This window comes from Camelus ferus, chromosome 20 (genome assembly GCF_009834535.1).
Source record: "Camelus ferus isolate YT-003-E chromosome 20, BCGSAC_Cfer_1.0, whole genome shotgun sequence".
In the NCBI taxonomy this organism is placed as follows: Eukaryota; Metazoa; Chordata; class Mammalia; order Artiodactyla; family Camelidae; genus Camelus; species Camelus ferus.
In genome coordinates this window covers 18,949,456-18,965,264 of record NC_045715.1, presented here as the reverse complement: position 1 = coordinate 18,965,264, position 15,809 = coordinate 18,949,456, and the positions used below count along the sequence as shown (strand labels likewise).

At 42.5% G+C, this 15,809-nt stretch overlaps 2 protein-coding genes across 8 annotated transcripts in view; both read right to left on the bottom strand.

The window, feature by feature from the left end:
* Window positions 1–6,254, bottom strand: part of PGBD1 (piggyBac transposable element derived 1) — an 18,873-nt gene extending 12,619 nt beyond the window's left edge. For 2 of the 5 annotated variants that reach the window (XM_032463352.1, XM_032463351.1), the window contains exon 1: window positions 4,006–5,298. The gene's annotated coding sequence lies outside the window, so the exon portion shown is untranslated. The other 3 variants (XM_032463349.1, XM_032463350.1, XM_032463348.1) reach the window with 3 other exon arrangements.
* ZSCAN26 (zinc finger and SCAN domain containing 26) lies at window positions 5,440–15,809 on the bottom strand. Of its 3 annotated transcripts, none has more exons than XM_006192017.3 (4): window positions 15,678–15,809; window positions 10,564–11,048; window positions 10,152–10,269; window positions 5,440–7,219 (listed from the first exon to the last, which is right to left on the bottom strand). In XM_006192017.3, the coding sequence occupies exons 2-4, from the start codon at window positions 10,981–10,983 to the stop codon at window positions 6,315–6,317; spliced, it is 1,443 nt and encodes a 480-aa protein (XP_006192079.1). In that variant the 5' UTR covers window positions 10,984–11,048; window positions 15,678–15,809; the 3' UTR covers window positions 5,440–6,314. The 3 variants fall into 3 exon arrangements, with proteins under 3 accessions (XP_006192079.1, XP_006192080.1, XP_032319257.1); XM_006192018.3 differs by having other exon boundaries at window positions 10,567–11,048; XM_032463366.1 differs by having other exon boundaries at window positions 15,605–15,739.

Sequence of the window (15,809 nt, the reverse complement as noted above, 5' to 3'; positions counted from 1 at the left end):
AAACTGAGCCTGCTTGCCTATATTATCAGTGAAGTTTATCAGAAGAATATCTTGAATCCTAAGTGAGTTGAGCTCAGAAGTGAGGGATGCAACAAGGTAAGGGGTTGGGGGAAGAAGGGTTAACAAGAATCTTGAGCAGCTTACACTTCACATGAAGGGAAGGGATTTTATCCATGGAAGAGCCAGATGGCTGCCTTCGTGGACAGATTAACATACTCTTAAAGGTCATCTATCTCTGCATTTTTCTCACAGAATATTTCACCTTAAAGCTACGTAGGTGAGGTATAGACTGTTTCCAAATTCTCCATCCCCTAAAACCTGTTGTAATGAGATTTTTGTCCCTCTTCTCATCAAGAGGTGGAGTCTGTTTTTACTTCCCTTGAATCTGTGCCAGCCTATGATTTGCTATGACCAATAGAACATGGCAGAAATGAGATTGAAAGAGGAAGTGCTCCTGTGGCTCGTGGCACACTGCACGAGACCGCCATGCTGCGAGAAAGCCCAAGCTAGCTGTGTAGAGGTCACGTGGATGAGAACCAAGGAGCCCCGGCTGATTCACCAGCAGCCACATGAGTAACTCTAGTAATGCCGCCCGGTCATCCCATAGAATAAGTAATAAGCTCAGGTTGTTTTAAACCACTAGGTTTGGGGCTTTCATTTACTTTTAATTTTTTTATGTAACAATGGGTAACTCAAACAGAAGAAATACTTTAAGTTCTCTTTCTCTCTCTCCTTACTTTCTATTTTTGTGATCTCAATCACAATTTCAAAATATCTCTATTCCAAGAACACTCAAATCTCTGGCTCTGACTTGCCCTTCACGGTCCAGATTCACATCTTGAAATGCCAGTAGGACGCCTCCAGCTTTGGGTCTCTCCTGCACCATAATTTCAACACATCCTAAACGGAAATTAGAGTCCTCTCAAAGCTGCACTTACTCTGTGTTTTTCTATTTCTATTGGCATCACCACCATCTTCCATGCATTCAGGCTCAAAACCAGCCTACATATAATACACTATAATATAATCAGTCTGGGTCCAGTCAGTTCTTCCTCCAAAATGCCTCTTGCACCCATTCCTTCCTTTTTATTCCCTTATTATGATTTACATTCACTATTACAATAATTTTGTGTGGTATTCCTGCTCTACCACACACTCTTATTATCACTGGATTGGTATTTCCTAAAGCACAATTTGGACCATATTCAACATATCTTCCCCCACCAAAAAGAGGGCTTCAATTGCTCCTGGCTGAACTAAATTCAAAGTCTCCAGGATCTGATCTTAACTGAGTTTCACTAGTGTGTTTGTCATTCAAAAAAACCTTTACTGAGCACGTCATTATTTTCCAGGCATAACACTAACCCCGGAATAAAAAATACAAACCATACCTTCAAGAAAGCCACAGTCTTTCCAAATGCCTCATGTCACTGCCATGCTGATACTCAAATTTGTTCCACCCACCTTGTACTTTACGGCCAGGACCAGTCTTCTAACAGTAAATTCCCAAGGCCCAGTGCAAATGTCACCCCCAAACCTCATGTACAGACAATCTTCTGACCTCTGAGCCACTCGTAGAGGGTGTTCCCATGGAAGTGAGCCCCAGCTGAGAAGCTAGGACCTGGGACCCTGTGCTGCAGTGCTTGCACCTGGACAAACATCCCCTGGAGCCGCAGAATACATAAAACTATAAGGGACTAAAAGTAATTGCATGCATTCGCAATTGGGGCAAGTCATGAATAAGAAGATACAAAAGACAAAAAACCCCACTGCTGTTTCTGAGGTGTCAGGAGCAAAAGCAGGGTACAGCACATTACCCCTGCACGCAGCCCCTCCAAGGGGCTGGGCAGAGCACCTAAGCCACCCCTACGGCAGGACCTCTGGACCCGCCCCTTCCCTCACCCCATTTAAGGGACCAGCTGCCACCACTCAAGGAAGGCGCAAGGGAGCATGCTACTTGTTTTCACCAATAAAACCTTGCCTAAATTTCTCATCTGGCCCCTTATCAATTTCTATTGGTAAAGGAGTCCAAGAACCCTGGTCAGTAACAAAACCTGCCTCACCAACCTGCCTCCCTCTCGATCCCGCATTACGGATCACACTCCCAATCACCACCACCGCCACCACCCCAGCCCCTGGAAGACTGGGGTTTATGTTTGAATAAATAACCTCAGAGTTCCTGGTATTCAACAAATACTGGCCGACTTACGAATGCACGCAGACGTCCTGGGAACCTCTGGCGGGCCCAGACATATCTTACTGAGATGACACCCCAGCACCTAGCGCTTGGCATACAGTGGGCACTCGGTAAGTGTGTGTCTAATTGACAGCTAATGGACCCCAAGTTCAAGGAACATGCACAACAAAGACGCGACTGACCTGGCGAAAAGCCCCACTGGAGGGCGGAGGCCCAGCTCTCCGCAGTGGCAAGAAGAGACAGCCCCGCCCCCGGGCCCCCACACCTCCCTCCCGGCCGGCGGATCGCGCCTGCGCTTCCTGCCCTGGATACCTGGGGGCCCAGGGCTTCCCCTCGCGTTGCGCCCGCAGCCCAGTCCTGGCGGCAGCCAGCCGGCTCCGTGCCTCTCTAGGAAGGCGGCCGCTCGTCTCTCTGGTGCGCCAGGCCGATCCCCACCGCCTCCGACCGCCAACCCTGCCCTTCCTCAGCGCGCGACCCCAGCCTGACCCTCATTCATATAATCATTTAAATTAAAAACCTGAAGATTGTCATTCTAAGTGAAGTTAGGCCCGAAAGAGAAAGAAAAATATCATATGATACCACTTATATGTGAAATCTAAAAAAAAAGCAAATGAACTTTACAAACAGAAAGAGACTCATAGAAAACAAACCTATGGTTACCAGGGGAGTAAGGGGTTGGGAAGGGATAAATTGGAAATTGAGATTTGCAGATACTAACTACTATATATAAAAGATAAACAACAAGTTTATACTGTATGGCACTGAAACATGCTGTACACCAGAAATTGACACAACATTGTAAACTGATTATAATTCAATTTAAAAAAATCGACTAGATAAAACTGAATTTGTCTTTAAGATCTTCATACGCTGCGGGAGGCGAGGATGAATAAACATTACAACACAGCAAGCAGCACAAATTAATTTTGAAAATTTAAATATACAGATTATATATGCACAATAAAAACTCAAGTTGCACATTTGAATACAGACTATGAAATGAAAAGTGTCCCACTCTCCAGAGTTAACCATTGTTAATATTTTATGTGTATCTTCCCAGGACACTACCAGCCACAAAATAATATTCAATGAACATATGTTTAGTATGTATTTTAAACCACCTCTGGTATCACAATATAATTGGGGGGGGGGCCGCAATTAGATGTATTTATTTTAATGGAGGTACTAGGGATTGAACCCAGGACCTCACGCATGCTAAGCATGCACTCTACCACTGAACTATGCCCTCCCCACCTCACAATATAATTTTGCACCTTATCTTTTTCAGTTAAGATAGTTTGGAGATCTTTCCGTATCAGTTTATTTTTTAACAGTTAGTATTCCATTGCATAGGTTAATTTACTTAACTATCCCCACTATTTTTCTTTATAAGTAATGTTGTAGAAAACACCACTGAATACCTTTACATGCCTTTATGGGTATATTTTTTGGGTAACCACTACACATTGGAATCAATTTGTCAAAGGGCATATGCATTTAAATTTTGGTATACAGCTCTCCTACTCAATTCTGAAGGGCACTGCTGTTTAAGAGTAAAAGGAGAGAACACCATAAATTGACACATTGTAACTCACTGTACTTCAATTAAAAAAAAAAAGAGTAAAAGGAGAATCTAATAGAAAAATTCGGCAAAGGTGAACATGGGAGTTCAAAATCAGAACTAATGCTTAATCAAAATAAACATGTTAATTAACAACCAATTAACATGTGAAAAGATTTTCAATTTTGACAGCAAAAATATTCTTTAAAAATTCTTTAAAAAAGAGACCCAAACAAATATGGCTCACCAGTAGAAGATACTGTTGCAATATAGTTCAGCCTTCCTGGGTTTCTGCCTTCTGAATAGATTTTTGCCTTTTAGGGTGTCTAAGATGTCTTACACTGCAAGCAAACTCCCAATCGAGATCTGTTATAACAACTGCCCTTTGTTCAGCGTTCCTATAATTTTCAAGAATAAGGAAAGTGTGTTATTTAAATATATCTCTATTCAACATTTATGCCCAGGTGGTTATGGGTCTGCCCCCAGGGTACAGATGAGAACACCATTTCCTTTGGAATTGTAAAGAGTTAGGTTAAGGTGTCAATAAACTTAGAATGCTTGTAATACCTGTACTATGGAATCATGATGAAAAGAGAAAGCCAAGATAAATTTTCCCACTATTTAAGGGTATATAATTCTTCATACTTTGAATCTTTTACTCATCATTGCTTTTTAATGAGAATAATAAAGATGTTCTTTCCTTAAACTGAACAGAATCAAATAGATTTTAAACTATGACACGGAGCTAATTGTTTAGGTACTGACTTCAGCACACCCCTCAAAACTCAGAAAAATCTGTTATCAACTTAATTTTACTCATAAAGGCAAAAAAAAGATACATACCTTTATGGCTTCCTAAGCAATGGAATATGACTGACTTTCCACAAAATCCCTTAATTTCTCAAAAAATTACAGCTGCTTCTCCTGCAGATTTGGTCCTCCTCCAGAAAATGGTATTAACTGTTGCTTCTGGTCAGCTTGCACCCAGTCAGATCAGAATGGGAAGTGGGTCAAAGACTCCTAAGCGCCTGTTTCGGCCTTCATTCTCCCCTTTACTCTTAGTGACAGAAGCCTGAGTTTCAGCTGGGCACTCTGCAACCCAGACTAAGACCCACTTTCCAGTTCCCTTTTCCTAAGTTTTGGCCTATGATATATGTGCTGAAATGATTTATGGGACGGCTGCTCAAAGGGAGCTGACTGACTGAGAGGAGTTTATTTTGGTCCTTCTGCCTTTTGTCCACATTTTGATGTGACGGCTGGAGCTTCAGCAGCCATGGAGGATCATATGATGACCTTAAGGACTGATGGAATGCCCTAGCATGGTGGAGCAGAAAGTCAGAGGCTGGGGTCCCTGGTAATATCATGGAACCATCTTACCAGTTCCAGACTGCTTGTCTCTGACCTTCTCTATCTGACAGAAGACTTTTAAGTCATTCTCACTTTTGTTTGTTTGTTTTTAAACTATATGCAGCTGAACCAAAACCTTAGCAAAACATGAGGACTCACGAGTCTTCTCATGATAGACTGAGAAGTCTTTTCCAGACAGCAGTACTCCAAGCAGTTACTACCAATCAGCAATTAATGTTTATCACCCTGGTGATGTATTCAGAAGTAGGCTCACCTAAGCTTAATAATCTTCATCATTCTCATGACATTTTGGCATTCAGTGTGAAGATCATTATTTCCTCCAAGCTAACTTTATTACTCGACTTTCAAAATTCCAAAATAAGCAGCATTTTAAAATTACATCATCAGTATTAAAGGAAGAAAGTCCAATCTCTTGCCCCAGGCATTTACTGAATAGTATCTATGCAGCAGCCACTATACTGACACTGGAATTATCAAGTAAGGCAGTCACTGCTTGGATTAATTCAGCCCAGTTCATTCAAATGACTTATGAAATCTCTTCTATAGTCTAAAGAAAATCTTAATTTCTAACTTGAATCAATGAGGTATTATGGCAGGGATAGGGCTGGGAAATGGTAAAGTTAGATTATCTTTGCTTTCCAAAATGCTTCTACTGATTGGGGATGGAAAAGGTGGGGATAATGGTGGGGGTGGGGGGTGGTTAGTAAAGCCAGTGGGGGAGAATGCTCACCATTTACCTGTACTTTAAGACATCTCTGAGTGTGATGTATTTCCAAACATCATTAGTTTTGCTGTATAGGAGTCTGTAGCAAATGTAAAATTATCAACCTGCCCTTCTGATTAAGCCTGTAAATCTGTGGACACTTGATTTGCCGCTGACTAAAAATCCCTCACTCAATCATGTGGCTCTCTACGACTTGGAGATGCGTGACTATGCATTTACCATGTTAAAGGCTCTGAGAAGTCCTGCAGTAAAGACTGTTGTTTACCTTTGACTCCACAGTCTCCATCTGGGGTCAAATTATTGTGGTCCAAAGCTGACTAAAAGGAAAACAAAGGAGACAGAATGGAGATAGCCTCCAACTTGGCCCCAAGAATCCTCTGCCAGAGCTGGCTACCGTGACTTTTCCTGAAGTTCTGCTTGCTTGCAAATGTACTGTCTCTGATATTTCATAAGGACAGGACACCTCATGAAGCCAGTTTGTCTTTGTGGTGATACCTCTGATGTTGAAAAAGACCTGACCTCTGCCTGAAGGCTTCTCCACACTCATTACATTCGTAGGGTTTTTCCTCATTGTGGATTCTCACATGCTGAGCAAGGTGTGAGTTTAGTCGGAAGGCTTTCTGGCATATAGTACACTTGAAAGGTTTTTCTCCAGTGTGAATCCTGTGGTGCCGAATAAGGTCTGAGGTCAGACTGAAGGCTTTCCCACACTCATTACACTGATGGCTTTTGGAGTGGCTGTGGATTCTCTGATGGTGGGTGAGGAGAAGGGCCTGACTAAAAGTCTTTCCACACTCTTTGCACTCAGAGGGCTCCTCCTGACTGTGGATTCTCTGGTGTCGATTAAGGTGAGAGCTGCGCCGAAAGTTCTTTCCACAGTGGATGCACAGATAAGGTTTCTCTCCAGTGTGGATTCTGAGATGTTCCAAAAGGCCTGCATTCTGGCTAAAGACTTTTCCACACTCCTTGCACTGATAAGGCTTCTCACCAAGATGGATTTTCTGATGTCTAATAAGGTGTGAACTTCTCTGAAAGGCTTTCCCACACTCGTGACACTGATGACCTTTCTCTCTGGAGCGGACTTTCTGATGTCCAGTAAGACTAGAACTCTGACACACCTCAGATGCACAGAGCTTTTCTCCTGTGTGCGAACCTTCATGCTTAATCAGATCTGAGTGCTGGATGAACCCCTCCCCACATTCTGAGCACTTATAGTCAGTCTTCTCTTTGGGCTGGGCTAGCTGCCTATCCAAGTTAGAGTCCCTGTAATGAGCCTCTATGGGTTCAGATATTTTCTCAGATGATTCCACTCTTCCACGGGAGTCTGTCTCTACAACCAGCTTCTCATTCTCAATCCTGGTCTCCTCACCTGGAACATTAAATACACACCACCAATTACTTGCTTTTTGGTGCTCAGGGAAAGAAATCTGCAATTAGGAGGAAAAAATTTGAATTAAGCCACGTGTGCAAAGTGGAAATGTCATGGATTCTTGTATTTGCATAGAACATATGTGGAACGATACATAAGAAGTTGTTAATAATGGCTGTCTTCAGGAGATTGTGGTGGAAGATGACTTATCTTAAATGGTTTGAAGTTTATCATGTGATACACTCATATATATACACACATACATACACATACACAGAAGTCAGCAAGCAAGCAAACTGTCATCAGGAGCATGGCTGTATGTTATAATGGCCTGTCACATGGAAAATAAAAAAGCTATGCCAGTTGAGAAAGGGACAGCACTAGAAATGAAAAAATGAATTGGCAATAACATGTAGACATGGTGCCAATTTTATCATTGATTAGCTATATAATCTTCAGTAATTTAAATCCTCTGGGCTTAGTGTCCTCACCAAGAAATCAAAAACATTGGACCCCAAGACCTTGAGGGTAACATGAAGTCCACAAAAATGTCTTCGCCTTTCCAGATCTCCTTGGACACAGTAACTGCTTTCCTGTGTGGTTCAATGAAGCTGTTACATCTCAGTGCTGTAGTACATTGCTCTAATGCCTGGCACATAAGAAACAGTAAACAATGTTTGCTGAATAAAACCTTAGCTCAGACACACAGGCAGAAGAGGGCGGGGGAACAGCAGATTTTAAGGCCAAGAGCACGAATGGGGATGCAAAGTCAGAACGAGAGAGTAAGAGGGGAGGTGGATGGAGAAAACAGAAGAGTGAGAGCCTAAGCAGCACTAACAACAAATGAGGGTTACACAGCATGAGCAAGATAAAGGCAGCAGATCATTCACAGAGTGAGAGTAGATGAATCCCAGCGTGAAAGGGAAAGTGAAGGGACTGGTAAGGAGACATCAGAGAAAGTAAAGTCACCAGTGGGGGCGGAAAGGTTAAACAAGGTAAACAATATACTGTGTGTAAAGGCCCTTTGCGCGAGAAGGAAGTAGCCTACATGGGGGAGGGAGGGAGAGTTAAGGGAAGAGAACAGGAGAGGTTCTTTTCCAAGGATGACATAACAATGTATAATAAGGGGAGGCAGGGGGCTCTGAAACCAAAAAACAACCTGAACTTTGAATATAAAATAACACTTGCAACAGACCTAGAGGGTAAGGAACAGTTTCAAGAATCTACTACTGCTAAATTTACTTTTCATATTTAAAATATACATCCATCATGGATTACAGGGCATAAATTCATTTCTGCATGGCTGTTTAGAAATGGTCGGCCTCTCTCTTTCAGCTACTCTATATAGAAAGCTTCCAGAAGAAGGGGAGATTTGAAGCAGACTCAGAAACCGAGAAGGGGAAGTAGGTAGTACATAAAAGAAGGCTTTAAAATGAAGATCAGCCATTCATCAAATAGACACTGAGGGTCTACTCTAGGCCAGGGACGGGAGCAGACTCAGGAAACAAAACAAAGCCCCTACCCTCTTGGGCTAGCAGGAGAAAAAGAGAAGTAAACCAGCCACTCTAATGTCATATGATCAGTTCTGTGGTGAGAGGAAACCTGGAGCTCTAGCAGCAGAGGTGGGGACACGGATCCAGACCTGGGGGACTTAGGGAAGGACAGAGAAAATGGTATCCAAACTCAGTCCTGATGGAAGAGTAGGAATTGGTCAGGGGGAGTGAGGAGAAAGTATTCCAGCCAGAAGAGGAGCAGATGGGAAATGGAATGCAGCTCAGCATGAGGGGAACACACAGTGTGAGCAGGTGGGACAAAGGGCAATGAACTGTCCCAAATTGTCTGGGAATGAGGGGTTCCCGAGCACATGGAACAGTCGGAGCTAAAAGTCTCAAGCACACTGAAGCAAGCTGGTGATGTCAGGGCATATGAGGCTGCAAAGTCCACAAATGCCAGAACACGCCATATGAGGCCTTTGTTAATGGCCACTAGGAGTCACTGAAGGTGGTGGGTTATTTCTTATTTTTATTTTTTACTTTTTATTATGGACTTTTTCAAATGTCGAAAAAAAGTTGAAAGAATAACATTACTCAGCTCACTGAAGGGCTTTAAGAAGGGGAGTAACATTAATAAATTTGTGTTTAAATGATGAGAATGAACAGGAGGTAATTTAACTTCAATGGAAGCAGCAGGATGACTGACAGTAAAACAAAAAAGAGAAGCAGGGCTTATATCAGAAAGAGAAGAAAAATGCAAGGGACAGAAATTAGATCTCAGTGTCAGAGAAAATATAGTTGAGGGGGGAGCATACACAAGGTCCTGGGTTCAATCCCCAGTACCTCCTCTAAAAATAAATAAGTAAACCTAACTACCTTCACCCCCAAAATTTTTTAAAAATTGAAAAAAAAAAAAAGAAAATATATATTTGAGCAAAAAAGAATCCAGGCAACATTTAGAAATAAAAGACAGTAGTCATTTATAATAATTTGAAGATGGTAAGAAAAAATGAGTAACGAATCATGTGGCTGAATTCTTTGTCTTAGGTGAGAAACTAGCACTCCTTTTTTAACTCCTCCCCCACAGTAAGGGGGAGAAGAGGAAGGTGAACATCCACACAGGAGGAGGATTCGGTTTTAACTGAACAACAACAACAAAAACCAAAACCAAACCAAAGATTAGGGTATAAAGGAAATGTCTTCAGTGATGGAAACTTTTGTAATCTTGATTGTGGTGATGATTAGACAACTGTAATTACTCCATGTTTGTGAAAACTCACTTACAAAGAGTGATTTTACTGCGTGAAAATTATACCTCAACAAACCTGGCTCAAAACAAAAACAAAAAGCAAAATGCCAAAGGCACTGAGCAGGGCCTCAGGAGGGCACTATGAAGCCCGGCACATCTCACAGGCACGAAGATGCAGTCTACTTCTTACCCTCCTCTCTGTCAGGCTTTGGACCTTCACCCTCAGGTTGGACCTGCTGCTCCCACGCTGCTCTCAGAGGGGCTGTCTCCTCCACAAGTAGTTTCTGTTTCTTTGTCTGGTTTGAGTCCTAGGGACAATTAGGTACATGAGGGTTTAGAAGGAAACTGCTGTTCAGAAAAACAATGTTAGAAAAGACAGTGAAGAGAAACCACACAGGAGGAGAGAAAAGAGGCTGGAGCACCTGGGGCACACTGCGTTCCCTCCCTCCCAGTAGGTAAGACTGCGGGGAGACCTGCAGCAGGAAACAGCCAGACTGAAAAGAAACTGAACCAGAGCTCAGCAGTGGGAGAACTGCTGGCCACCCCTCTGGCCAGAGGTCTCAATTCCTGCTTTCCTGCAAAAGAGCACATCTGACCCTTACCACCTGTTGTCCTGTTCCTCCCAGCTCCGGCTGCAAATCCTCCAGGACAACCACCACGTCTTCCCCGCTCTCTGGGTGACGCTCCCGCACCCGGACCTGGAGCTCCTCAGGCAGGATGGTCAGGAACTGCTCCAGCACCAGCAGCTCCAGGATCTGCTCCTTGGTGTGGGTCTCGGGCTGCAGCCACTGTCGGCAAAGTTCCCGGAGCCGGCTCAGTGCTTCTCGAGGTCCTGCAGTCTCTTCATAGCGCAGCTGCCTGAACTGTGTGCACAACGGCTCCGGTCTGAGGCCTGTGCCGTCTCCTTGCGGCTTGACTCCCTGTTCCTGAGTAGAGCCATGATCCTCCTTCACCACCCGAAGCCCCTCCTTCTTCAGGTTTAGAGGAGCTGGGGAATGAGCGCTCATCAGTGCTGTTGCCATCCCAGCTTCAGGCTGCTCTCTCTATCCTGGAGAACTTTCTTTTGACTGCCTCCTCAGGGATACCCCTGAAAAGGTAGTAACAAGAATTACAGAAACCATAATAATAATAGTAACAAGAATAAAAACAATAGCAACACCCCTCTGTTGAGTTTATACATTTCCAATAATTACTATCCATTTTTTTCACTCCAAAGCAACTGTACAAAATGAGAAGACTGTTTTACAGAAGATGGCCAGTTAACATAGCAGAAATAACAGATCTGAAAAAAATCACCATTTTGTAGCCTTTGATGAAATCACTGATTCAATCAAAGACCACAAATGGGTGAAACCATTAGGGGAAAGGAGTAGGGGGAAAGAGGATAATCTCATAGTTTCCAAGAATCACCACACTGATTGCTTATGAATTACCAAGGGGAAAATGGAGATATCGGGCAGTCACAGGCTTAATCAAATGAAACATAGCAACACCAACAGTAAGACAGCTGGCCTTGTGTCTTATCACTTATGAAGGATTTTTATTAAAAATGTTTAACATGAATCTAATAATGAGGAAACTTTCTGATAAATCCAGAATGTCCAGAATGTCTAGAATGCAGCTTATCTACAACAGGCATGCACTCTTCAAATCAATTATATGAAAAATAAAAAGAGACTGTGTGGAAGATATTTTTCTAGATTAAAGACACACAGCAAAATGCAATATGTGAAACTTGCTCTTGAGTTTAAAAAAAGATACAAATATGTTTTCAAGAATTCAGAAATCTGAATACGAAAAAATATATAGACAAACTATGGCCCAGCAGACCAAACAGAGCCCAAAGCCCGTTTTTGAATATAAAGCTTTACTGGAATACAGATACACCCACTTGTTTAGATATTGTTTATATCTGCATTCACAATACATTGGCAGGACCGAGTACAGCTGACCCTTGAACAACGAGGCGCTGATCTCTGTGTAGTTGAAAATCTGAAAACTACTATCTCTGCCTCCAAAACAAAGGAACTGATAAATGAGCAAGGGTAGGAAGCTGAAACAGCTTGGATAGAATCAGGACTCCAACTAGTTCTTTTGATTCCACATATTATGCTCTCTAATCAAACATAAACTTTTAGTTAACACTTAATTAAAGATCTGTAAAATGAAAATATAAGTACTATGTTTTAACTGAAAAAAATCCCATGTAAGCGGACGCATGTGGTTCAAACTCTCGTTGTGCAACGGCCAACTGTAGTCACCACAGAAATAATATCATCTGCCAAGCGGAAAACATTCACTCTCGGGCCCTCTACAGAAAAAGTGTATAGATCCTGAGTTTTTTTTCTCAGGTGGGATACAGTTCTGTGGTCACATAAGAGAATATCCTTATTCTCACGAGATGGTGCTAACACTTATTTTCAAATGTTTCAGAGGGAAAAAAAGTGTGTGTGCGTGCATATGTGGAGAGAGAGAAAGAACACAAATGTAGCAGGATGTTCACAACTGCTGCTATGAGGGGTGTACAGTATTAATTATCCTATTTTTTCAACTTTCCTATAGATTTGAAAGTTCTCAAAATGTTGAGAAAGATACGAAATAAATAAAATTGCTTATATATTCATTAATTAAAGCCAATATCAGAATTAACTAAAAGAATGTAAGGATATGCATAGCTCATCTCATTTATTGTCTACCCTGTGCTGACTCTTAGTTGCTGGAGATGCAGAGATGAAAGAACTCCCTGGCCTCCAGAGCTCTCTGCTCCTCAAGAAATCTCAAGTGGATAAGCAATTACATACAGTTCAGTGTATTAGGTGTCATAAGGAGGCAGATACAGCATGCTTAGCAGAGCTCAGTGGTAAAATACCTAATTCCCAGTAGCAGGTCAGAAAAAGCTTCCTGGAAGTGAGTCCTTTTGATTCTTAAAAGACAAGTGAAAGTGAGGCAAGAAAATAGGGAAAGGGTTTTTCAGACAGAGAAAAGTCTGAGCATAGAGCTACTGGGAAGCCTAGAACTACCCTTCTGAGCAGTAGTCAGTTATGCCTAGGAAAAGGCTAAGTGGGGCTGGAACCCTGGGAAACACCTACATGTAAGGAAGAGAAGGGAGAAGGAACACCTGGAGAGGTAGGAGAACAAAGACAGTATACCCAGAAGACTGAGGGCATCTGTTTCTGGGAGTGTGGAGTGGTGGTGAAAGCCTGGGCCTCAGACAGGCCTGGGTTCTAATCCAGCCCCGCCACTTACAGTGTGACCTGGGACAAGGTACTTATCTTCTTAGAGCTTCAGTTTACTCATTTGTAAAATGAAGACAATATCAAATTCACAAAGATGTTTTGAGGTAAATGAGATGATCATTGTAAAGAATAGTAAATAATGGACTTATAATTGGAATTATGAAGAGGCAGTGTTCAAGAGAGGGAAATGTTATAGAAAGTTGGGTTAACCTAAGACCTGACATATACACTTAATTAAAAAACACAGAGGTCACAGTGACAATTCTGTTTATGGGATAGGGAGAACAGTCAGCCAGTCATGTGAAAATGGGAAAATGGAAAGAGTAAGCAAAAATTACTCTTTCAAAAAATAAGATATTCAAAGGAAGGAGAGAAATAGGACATAAGCTAGGAGGGGGTAATGTAGAAGACAGGTATGTTTGTACCTTCAGTTACTATCTTTATGCCAGTGATTTCCTTAATTTTCAGCCCAGGTATCTCAAGAGTGTGAGATCTGTATTTCCTTCTGGCTAGCTATCTGGTACCTGGATACCTCACAAAAGCCTCTCAAACCCTGTCAAAGTAAACTTGGAGAATTCCACCATCATCCTTTGAAATACGCCCTTGAAAACATGAGGATTTAGCATTCTTGATTTTGCCTACTCCTGAGAGACTCTAAAGATGAGTGAAATAGCATCTGTCAACTGCTGACACACACTTTTGAATCAATATGCATGAGGCTCACTCAATTAGTGGCTGTGCCTGGCTAGGTTTCAACAGCTTGCTGTTACATATTATGGATGTGCATATAGTATCACTCCCAGTTGATACTTATTTTTCTTTGTCAAAAATGGACTAAAAATTTAAAAAGCCAATCCTGCAACTTTAATTCTCCAACTCTCTTCTCATTAGTGCCCATACACACTTCATGTCTCAGTGTAATAGGGAAGAACAAAACTGACTCTGTATTAGATCTGTTCCTTTAGCTCTAACCCTGTGCTCTGTTTCCTGTGCTTAGTCATGCTCCTTCCACACCTTTTGTAAAAGAATGTTGCCTATAACCCGAAATATATAGGATAACCCATTCTCAAGGCTCTGACCGTCAAGGGTATAACACTTTCCCATTCATATAAAGATAAAAAGTTGCAGAATAGAAAATAACATTTGTCTTGTTGGAGGTTTATAGGGACACCTTGACCTGACCTATCTGTACAGCTGCAAGAACAAAGGATTCCGATATCAAGAAGTCTGTAACAACCAACCACAACCCCTCCCCTTTTTAGTACAAAAAGAGCCTAACCTCTGGCTTGGGGAAGATGGTTCTCCAGGACATTAGTCTGCTATATTCTCGGTCTCCTGGTTTTCCGAATAAAGTTATTCCTTGCCCCAACATCTTGTCTCTAGATTTATTGGCCTTTTGTGTAGTGAGCAGAACGAGTTTGTATTCAGTAACATCAACACAGTAAAATAAATCAGCACAACTATTCAATGTGTTTTACTTGCATTAATGCATTTAATCCTCACCTATCCTAACCTCAATGAAGTACATACTATTATTAACCTCACTGTACAGAGAAGGAAACTGAGATAGAAAGTGTTAAATAACTTGCACAAGATCCCCAAAATTGAACCTTAGATCTTTCCTCCAATATTTCTGGCAACCACAGGCCAAGAACCTTGGATTTATCTTTGTTTTCTCTCCTACTTTCATACTCCACATCTGATCCAACAGCAAATCCTGCCAGCTCTACTTTCAAAACAGTTCATTAGTCTGTTACTAGCCACTTCTACTATAATACTAGACCAAGATATTCTTATCTCCTACCTGAATCACTTGCAAGAGCCTCCCAACTTAAGTTTCCCTGATTCCACTCCTACCTCCCTACAGTCTTCTCATCATGCCTTTCCAGCTATAGATGCTTTAAAACATAAGTCAGATGTTTTTCGTCTGCTCAAAATTTTTCGAAAACTCTTTTCACACCAACATATGATCAAATTCCTCACACAATACAATGCCCAATTTTCCCACAAGCCTCCTCCCACACCCACTACCCAATGTCTCTGAGATCATCCTCTACACCTTCACCATGTTCACGTGCTCCGACCACTCCGGTCTCCCAGCTATTCCTCGAATATGTCAGGCAAGCTCCCGCTTTAGGGCCTCTGTTGCTGTTCCCTCTGCCTAGAAATCTCGTGCCCTCCCAAGGCCACATAGGTCTTTTCACCTCCCTCAGGTTTCTGCTCAAATGTTACCTTCTAAGGCTTACCTTTAATACGTATTTAAAACTAAGCTCAATAGATGAAAAATAAGCAGCAAAAGGTTGCGCCCCGGTAACTACACCCACCACTTCATTCCTCTTCCAGGCCCCAGTATGAACACCTCCCGCTCCCGCCCCCGTCCACACTGGCCCCTTCTCCGCACTCTCACCTCCAGGGAATCAGCTGCTCCCCGCCCACTGGCCGCAGTTCCTCCCCTAACCTGGAGCACAGTCATCACTCACCTCACCAGGCGACCGGTAAGAAAAGTCTAACGCTCCTCAAGCGCCCTCTTCGCTCTTTGCGGAGCGCCTGATCTCGCGCCGCGGCGCACTTCAGCATCCGCTCTAGGAATGCCGGAGGACCGCAGCTCGCTG